The sequence below is a fragment of the Miscanthus floridulus genome, chromosome 6, assembly GCF_019320115.1.
Source record: "Miscanthus floridulus cultivar M001 chromosome 6, ASM1932011v1, whole genome shotgun sequence".
NCBI classification, from domain to species: domain Eukaryota; kingdom Viridiplantae; phylum Streptophyta; class Magnoliopsida; order Poales; family Poaceae; genus Miscanthus; species Miscanthus floridulus.
This window is the reverse complement of record NC_089585.1, coordinates 130,849,997-130,859,811: the sequence shown is the minus strand read 5'-3', so window position 1 is coordinate 130,859,811 and position 9,815 is coordinate 130,849,997. Positions and strand designations below refer to the sequence as shown.

General features: G+C 44.5%; 1 protein-coding gene across 1 annotated transcript; it reads right to left on the bottom strand.

The window, feature by feature from the left end:
- Positions 1 to 4,259: 4,259 nt before the first annotated feature.
- Positions 4,260 to 9,316, bottom strand: LOC136461249 (uncharacterized). Its single transcript, XM_066460621.1, has 6 exons — positions 9,184 to 9,316; positions 8,692 to 8,789; positions 8,283 to 8,333; positions 7,867 to 8,030; positions 5,584 to 6,849; positions 4,260 to 5,127 (listed from the first exon to the last, which is right to left on the bottom strand). Exons 1-6 carry the CDS (start codon positions 9,314 to 9,316, stop codon positions 4,260 to 4,262), a joined length of 2,580 nt encoding a protein of 859 aa, XP_066316718.1.
- Positions 9,317 to 9,815: the final 499 nt, after the last annotated feature.

Genomic DNA, 9,815 nt, shown 5'->3' with positions numbered 1-9,815 from the left:
GATCTCTGACGCATGCAATGCAAACGCGCGCGGGGCCGGGGCGCCCCGTCCGGCATCCACAGCATGCACATCTGTAGCGCCGCCTTCTGACACCTGGCTAGCCAGTAGGCACTGTTGTATGCACCTGCCTCCTCGCCTACCCGGGCACGGAAGTACACAGCCACTAGTCGGCACTTGGCATCAACAACGTGCGACTTGCCACGTACTGTACGAGAGAGTGCGAGTACGTCGTGAGTAGGTCCTGTTCTGAAATTTGGCTTAAACTGATGCTTATGCTGATTTGTTGCGAGAGGAAAATACTGTTCGTTCGCTAAAAAATACCGTTGAACAGGACATTCGTTGGCAGCTGGCCGGTAGGCTTGCATTGTTGCCTTGCTTCACTTGTTGCCCTTTGCTTGTATAGTCGTAGACCATACATGCAGGAGAGCATAGCATGGATGCAATGCAGCACCGCCGGCCGTCGGAATATTAATGGGCGTGGAATTTCCAGCTTCGTCGGCCGCCCGGCTAGCACGCAGTAGCTAGCTAGCTGGCCGAGCAAGCACCATCCAGCGACATTGTGTGTTGTATCCTCACTGCATCGCATATTCGCATATCCATCGGCGACAACGATAGAGCAACAATCGAACGTACGTACGTCCCTCGTTTGACAAACATTATTGGCCGGCCAGCCGGCCGGTGGCGGTGCTTCTTGTTCCCGGCTTTAATTTTTTTTCCCCCTCCTGTCCGGTCGCTGAAACCACAGCACACATTATACCTGAAAAAGGCAGAGGAAAAACTTGACACGGCCGGGCCTGCATTTACTACTTTGCTCGGGAAAGTGCCGGTGGCGCGAGAGGAAATAAAGGAAAGCCTCCGTAGCAACTAGCACGTCGCGTGCCGCCGACCCGCTGGACCGGACGACACAGAATCGGAAAGGGCGTTGAAAGTCTGCCGAGGCCGGCCGGGCCGGGGGCTCCGTTTTTCTCAGATGGACAAAGAGAGAGAGAGAGGCTCCGGCCGTGCCTCCGTGGTGCTTTCCACTTCGAGGAATCTATCGATGGAGACTTAAGGCCACATCGAGAGGGACGCCGCAGATGATCGATGCATGCGTGGCTGGCTGACGGTGTTCCATACGGCGAGCTAACCCTCTGAAGCTTCTTGGCGCCGGCGGTGCAGAATTAAACGAGAACCGCATGTCACGCGAATTTCTGGGCATGCATGCATGTGTTTCGCTGCTATTACATATCGCGTCTCTTACCTAAAAGGCCATTTAATTTCTTCGTCTATCTTCCTTAATTACAATTCCATATCACTGTTTTGCTTAATTAACACCCTAATTAATGAACATACAAACCATCTAATTTCTGGGCTGGTAGTGCCCTAAGTTTTTATATTTGTGAACACATTCAAAAAATGCTACTACCTCTGTTCATGAATAAATCAGTTCCGAGAGTTGTCTTAATTGAAATTTTTTAAAGTTTGACCGCTCAAATTTATATAAAAAATTATAAAAATTTGTGACACAAAATGAACATATTATGAAAATATAATTTATGATTTATCCAATGATACTGATTTAATGTTATAAATCTTGAATTTTTTTTCTATAAATTCGATCAAACTTACAAAAGTTTGACTTAAGAGAACCCTATGAATTGATTTATTCAAGGATGGAAGGAGTAAAAACCATTACATTTTTATTTTCTGGGTGTAGAGAGTATATATATTGGAACCATCAAGGGAAAGGGGTCTACCATCTCATTAAAAAAGAATTTATGTCATGTTCGCTTGAGCTTATTCAGAGCGTAAGCCAAATTTCAGCATAAGCGAACAATTCGTACAATATTTTTCTCTCACAACGTTTGAGCATAAACATCAGCATAAGCTAAATTGCTCGGTGATGTAAGAACAATATGTACTTTAGGAATAGTACAAATGACAGAGACGGGCGATAAACTTTAGGACTCGAAAACGATAACAATCGCATCGATTCTATGCCTTTTGGTTTATTTTTGCGATATCTGATCACTCGTTCGAGCAGCTCCAGGCTCCACCGTGCATCTTGCGTGTAATATACGTCACCAAGCAACAGCAAGTTGGGTTTAGAGAACTGCTTATAATTAGTTTAGTACTAATTTGCTGGGACTGGAACTGGATGGAGGCATTGCCAGCATTGCGTTCCTGGACCGACCATCGCTGGACGCTGATGGATCTATCACTTACTAGTTGCTTGGCGTCATCACGTACGATTCCTCTGATCCTAGCACTCGCAGCAGCAGCGTTGGGGTCTGATCGGCTGGTCTAGTTTTCAGCCGGCTAGGCTGATGCTGCTACAGCAGCCCACCAGCCAAACAGCTGGAAACCAGCCGAAACAGCAAGCACCTTCGGCCGTTCACAGCCACTTCTATTTAAATACAACTCAAATTTAAAAATGGCGCCAAATGCAATGAATGGAGTGCAAACTAGCGCCACAACAACAGCTATACACATTCAGACTGTCACAAGGCCTTACAAACATTCATCACAGTTCATACACACTTAATTAACTAACAAATTTTGTAACAACTTCACGCACAAACCGACCCAGCAGCGCATGTACAGTAGACATGCCATTGCCACTTCCAACCAACAGTTCACAAACAAGTTATTACATTCCTTTACAACATTCGACACAACAACTTCATAGAACATACCAATACCTACATATTGGACCAGTCCATGGTTACACAATTACGCATACATGCAACATTTACAAAACTTGTAGCCTTCATAAAGCAACTACAACTCTTACCTCCATGTCAGAGAATTAGTGGTGGGCACATTTACAAAACTTGCAGCCCCTAGAAGCCACTTAATTAACTGGTAGAAGAAGTGTCACAAAATCAGACTTCTACACATTTGTCCATTAGAGCAGGTCATAAACAATTGTTTTCAAATCACAACAGTCATCTACATTTAATTGGATGCTTACGTGGAACAACAATACACAAGTTGTACCTCCTTTAAGGTACTTCACACAGTGAGCAGATGAAGCCCAAATGGTGAAAATGCACATACAAACTTGAACCATCTCCTTAATGCCATCGGCTGCTCCCCTTAGACCTAATCTCCTCCAGTACCAAATGGCCTAAGTGGCATCTGTACAAAATTCGTACCCTTTTCTAGGCACATAAGAATGAGCATGAAGGCAGTTCCCATGCAAAAGCCACTTACCCAACCATCAATGGATACATCACCTCTCCACAATCATTGTTCCCATAGTCCCAAAGATATGAACTCCCTAACCGTAGACATACTGTTACTAGCATTGAGCTGAACCTAGGGAGACGGTGGGTAGGTTGCGGATCCTAATCCATGCTCCCTAATGAATAAGTAATTATGGAGTGCAAAGCAAGAAATTATAATCATCTTTTGCTTGGTCCTATGGTAGTACGGTACCCCATCAAGAATCTGCCACCTGTTTTTTAGAACCCCAAATGACCGTTCTACAACATCGCGTAGCCTAGGATGAGTCAAATTAAATTTCTCCTGTCGAGACATAGTCTCTACAGGTACACCCCTAAAATCATCCAGATGGTACCTTGTATTTTTGAAAGGACCCATGTATCCTGACTCCAATGCGTAACCAACATCCACCAGATAGTAGCGGCCTGCGACACGTGAACCAATTGCACAATTAGATTTTTTGGACTGCACAAGCTACAGAAACAATGTAAAACATGATTCATTGGCAGTACTCACTCACTGGTTGGTGGATGCGGGAAGTTTGGTTCCTCCCAACATTCTTAGAGGGCCGACATGTCATGCACTGAACCCGCCATCCCCACACCGACATATGTGAAGCGCCCATCCATGTCGACAATGGCATAGACATTCATAGTTACATCTCCTTTCCTATTTATATGGTCAATTTTGGCCTCCTTGTTCACCCTAACTTTGACATGTGTGCCATCCAAAGCCTCGATGCATCCATTGAAGAATGGTGCATATGAGCAGCGACGGAGCACGACACAAAATCAAGGGGGGGCCAACTTGACAAAAACACAAGTGAAATATGTTGACATCAGAAGTAAAACCATATATACTATGATAAATTTAACTAATCACATATCAAGTGACTACAGAGACTGTCTGACTACTCTTAACCAAGTTATGGACTAAAACTAGCTAGTTATATATATTTATAGTTGGGTCACATTTCACAAAATGCAAGTGACCACAAACTATTAAACAAGCCAAGCCAAAATATGTGTCCAACGTCATAGGACTATCAAATCCTAAAAGTCTGCTCTTCTGTTCTTCAAATCCTTGAAATCTGAGATTATATCATCATAGGTGTAGTGTTCTACAATTTCACCTTCGACCTGAACAAGCAAATTGTTGGCAAGGTATTGATCTTCTATCTTGTTGCGCAGCCTTGTCTTGACGATCTTCAAGACAGAGAAAATACGTTCTGCAGTAGCTGTTGAAACTGGGAGAGTAACAAGCAAACAGATCAATCTATCAACCAAGTTAAAGATTCTATGCCGTCCTGTCTTAACAAAGCCTCGACATAGGTCCGCCAAGGTAGAAATATTTTTCATGTCTTCATTGGTAGAAGCATCAATAGTAAAATGGTTTAGCTGACGCTCTAACCCAATCATTTCTTGCTGATTGAAATCCAACGGGTAGTACTTCTCAACCATTCTACATATCTCTTTTGTTTGGAAATATGCAAATCCATTTCTTGGTACAAGTGTAACACTAATGGACAAAAGATCCATCACCTTCTCATTGAACTTCAAGTTTAATTCAGCCAACTGGGTATCAATGGTTGCACGAAATATCTCCACTCGATAGTAGCGCTCCTTAGTAAAATGTTCAGGTTGACGACGAGCACGACCACCACGCAAAATGTATGTTTCTTCCATATTTGGAATAAGAATGTCATGATTCATGCAAAACTCAACAACTTGACCAAAAAAAGTTTCCCATCCATCATCAGATCTCATTTTCTCAAGAAGTACTTTTGTGGTTTGCACAAGACGAATAGCATTTACTATATCTTGTGATTTCTTTTGTAAAGCTTGGCCAAGTTGTTCAGTTATTTCTAACATTTCCCTCATCATACACAGCACAAACACAAACTCAAATGATGTCAAGTACCTGAAAGAAGTATCTCCATCAGCACGGTTTGCACCTGCTGTTGAGTCGGCGGCTAGATTCTACAGGACTAAACTTACTGCTTTAAACATGTTCATAAGGCTGGAAATAGAGCCTAGGTGAGAACCCCACCTAGTATCTCCTGGACGTCTCAATGAACGGATTTGGTTTTCTCCTTGACCTGTCTCGAGCTCATCAACAGCAAGCAAGCGTGCAAGTTCAACCATTTGGGCATCATGGAGCTCATCATGACGCTTTGATGATGAATCAACCGTGTTTACAATAAAGAGAAGATGCTGAAAAAACTGGGTAACATGAACCACATCCTTTGCTGCAGCGACAAGAGCAAGTTGCAAGCGATGTGCATAGCAATGGACATAATATGCATAAGGACATTCTCTAAGAAAAAGTGCTTGCAGTCCATTCAACTCTCCCTTCATATTGCTTGCACCGTCATACCCTTGGCCACGAAGGTTTTGGATGTCAAAGCCATATTTGGACAGTACAGTACATAGTTCCTCTTTTAATGTCAATGCTTTGGTGTTCTTTACATGTATCAAGTCAAAGAACCGTTCTTGTAAAACACCATTTATATCAACAAATCTAAAAACAAGTGCCATTTGCTCTCTCTTTGCCACATCACATGTTTCATCCACAAGAATAGAGAACTTGGCATCACCAATTTCTTCACGGATATGCTTCCTGACTTTCATTGCAAAAATACTTAAAATCTCTTTTTGAATATCTGGTGAAGTGTATTTGCAATATTTTGGGGCATTCTCTAAAATTACACTTGCAATTTCAGGATTGAACTCTGCAAGAAGCTTTAGCATTTCAATAAAGTTACCTCTGTTTTTTGACTGAGGTGTCTCATCACGACCTCTAAAAGCACATGACTGAAATGTTAGCCACTTAACAGCTGCTATTGATGTTCTCAGACGTAGACGATTTCTTTCCTTCTCCCTGTCAGTTGCCTCTTCCAAAATATTTTCTATATGATTTGGTTGATTCAGTATAGCTTGACATTCTCTTACTGCATTATTGTGTTGTGAGCAAGGTGTGGATCCGACATGAACTAAGAAGCCACACTTTTTCCCATCATTAACTTTCTTCCAATTATCGAAACCTTGTGCTGTAAAGACATCAAAACCACCTCGCTTCTTTATATTTTTGCTACAAAGGAAGCAGAAAAAACAATATGCACGGCCGCTGCTCTCGGAATATTCCAACCAAGACGGAAATTGACTGAACCAAATATAATTGAAACGGCGTTGATGCCCTTGGGGTCCAGAAGGCTTGTATTTCTTCAATAATGGTTGCATGGGACCTAACTGCAAGTATGCTCGCCGCACTTGATCTCTCTGGTCATTTGGATATTGCCAAATTTGTGGACCCAATGCAGGATCTCTCTCCAAGAATTCAATGCCTTGAAACATGATGTGTTCATTTCTTTGATTTTCTTCTTCCTCAGCTCTGGCTCCTTCCGTATCTTCTTCTGCTATTCCAATTGCTTCTTCCTGGACTTCTTGTCTTTGTGGCTCTGAATCATCTAACTCATTTGCAACTGCAGCTTCTTGTTCTCCTTGCCTCAGCTGATCCAATTCATCTAACTGAGCTGCTGCTGCTTCCTCATTTCCTTCTTGCCTTTGGGGTTCCAAATCACCTAGCTGAAGTATTGGAGGAGCTTGATCTTCCTCTTCCCCAACATCTGATTCATCTCGTTTTCTTTTGTAAAAAGAATGGAGAGACACAATTTTCATGCGAACCATTGTTGGTACCTAATAAAAAAATGCATCCAGTTATTTTTTATTTCAATCAAGCATCTAGCAAAAGTGCAAAACCACCTGGAAAAGAAATAGAGCACCTCCGGTCAAATGCTCAGGGAGTCAGCCGTTAGGGACTCAGCCACTCAGGGTATTCGTAAGGCACGAGACCAAGCCACCGCGACCGATCTCCGCCATACCAAAAGCTGCAATCGTTGCTACTCAGCTACAGCTCAGACAAATCAAATGCTGTTTACCCTTTCTAATGAAGCAAATAGGACGGACTGCACCTGTTGGCTGTTGTTACGCTGTTACGGGCACCGCACGCGGCAGCGCGGAGAGCGTCGGCCTTCCTGTCCTCGAGGCAGCGCGGAGAGCGTCGGCCTCGGCAGCTGCGGTGGCCTTCCTGTCCTCGAGGTGGCAGCGGAGGCGGGCACCCAGGGGGCTATTGCCTGTTGGCAAGGGCCTTGACGGTGGAACTGCAGAAGAGTCCCCGAGTCGGCACTCTGCTCAGCTATTGTTGGGTTGTCTGCCTGTCTGGGGTATTCAGTATTGGGCTTTGTGGGCAATATTTGATATTTTTGTTTTGGATAAGGGGGGGCCGGAGCCCAGTTTGGCCCCCATTGCGCTCCGTCCGTGCATATGAGCCAAGTTGCCAATTTACTCCAGCATAGTTGTTGTCTGCTGGAACAAGAACAGAGTGTGCCCACCTACACATAACCTCGGCGACATGACTAATCTTCCTACTAACTGTATCCAAAGACAGTTCAGTTCGAATCTATCGCTGCTCCTTCTAGTTGCTAGGTTGTGCACACAAGTCCACAAATAAATACCTAAATATTCTAGGGATCCTGTCTCTCATGTACCCTTCAAGCCAAACCTAAGTAAAATGTTATGCAAATGCAACAAGTTATCAGGAGACATACGCAAGTTGTCCAAGCACTTCCTTCTGTTTCGTAGATTGACTTCTATCAACTACCGCCCGGTCATCTTCTGGAAGGGGAGGTCCAGGTTCACCACGGAAGGCTCATTGGCTATTGCATCTTTGTACTTTGCAAGCAGTAGAGCAGCAGCTGCCAAGGGCAACATGAATGATCCTTCGCTTGAGTTGTCGCTGGTAGCGGATTCCTCACTGTTGTTCATCTACAAAACCAAGATTAAATATGAAATTATCAGGCAGTGAATATTAATGCAACTTCAAACTAGAATGCTAATGATTCAGAACTCATATCATACATATGGTAAAGTTATTCACATTTGAGACACATATCAATCTAAAACAACTGAAGACAGTGGCATCATCTATTTTTCTCCTCTACTTCCTCAGCTGACTACACAAGATAGCCTAGAAAAGAAAGGGAGGGACATATGCTGCATATGTGTAAACAAATGTACAGAATGCTTCGTACCTTGCGACTTCGTGGTGGCTGCAACAGCTACTTCTTCCTGAACATGAAAAACCAAAATGTTTGTTGGACAAACCAAATAACCACACACAACAAATTTATTTGGGTACTAGAAAAAAACAACAAACAATGTTCAGGCCATAGGCCGCATTACAACGAGGGAACTTTAACAAATGTTCTAAGCGACAAAATAAAACTAAACATCAATGTAGTAGGAATATAAATAACAGAGATAGCCGTAGTAGGAGGGTTGTTTTGGTTAACATCTACTTGGATCTGGATCTCCTATCATCCTAGTAGATCTTCAGAAATTTGAGGCGGCCCTCTTTGGTTTCCATGCTGACGAAGTTTCTACGGTCCAGTGTGTCCTTGCAAATTATTAAAGCTTGAGTATAAACATCATCAGTCTCTTCCACACCATCTTCTTTCATAATCTTCACCACTTTGTCCATCTCCTCTTCCTGCTTGTTTCTACGGGTCTTCTGGAGCTTATGGTCTTTAATGAGGTCAGTGATGTCGTTCAGGCACTCATCAATGGAATCACTCTTCTTACTGCGTGTCGGGTATCATTATTAGGGATACCAAAAGTAAGGAAGTTAGTGCCCATGCTGACTCCCCTAGATGGCTCGAGACGTATTAAAAGGTCTCACTCGACCCCTTGGGTACGGGCTCCATCTCCCCTGACCCCTTGGGTGTGGGCTCCGTCTCACCCGACCCCTCAGGTGCAGGCTCCGTGTCACCCGACCTTAAGGCCGCGGGCTCTGTCTCGCCCAACCCTAAGGCCACGAGCTCCGTCTCGCCTGACCCCTTGGGTGCGGGCTCTGTCTCGCCCAACCCCTCGGGTGTGGGCTCCATCTCGTCCAACCTTAAGGCCACGGGCTCCGTCTCACCTGACCCCTTGAGCTCGTGCTCCATCTCGCCCGACCCCAAGGCCGTGGGTTCCATCTCGCCCAAGGTCACGGGCTTCGTCTTGCCTGACCACAAGTACGCGCATTCCGTCTCATCAAGAGTAGTGTCAGGCATGTCAGTACTGTTCTGCCTAATCCTCGTATGAACGCTGACAGGTGCGTCAGTTCACCGCGACGTCCACTGGGATGGAGTGGAACGCCATGACCGGTAGATGACGCCTGCGTATGGTGTCAGTGACGAACCAGGCTGTGACATGGAGTCATCCCTATTGACATCTATAGGATTGGCGGGACCCACATGAAGGAGAAGAAGGACCTGGCGATCCTAGAAGCCTTCTTCTCTCTCTTGTTTTTCTCTTTTTCATCCTTTATAACCCACGCTTTCCCTTCGCCTATAAAAGGGGAAGTAGGGCGCCCTCATCGGGGGATCCGGACAGGAGATAAAAAAACACAAGAGCACAACATGAGCACACAACTGAGCGGCAATCGAGCTCTCAGCACTAGTTCACTCCCTCCACTATAGACTTGAGATCCTCTCCCTCTCTTGTCTGTTTGTAACCCCTACTGCAAACCAAGTGCCGGTAACACGAGCAACAGCAAACTGGACATAGGGA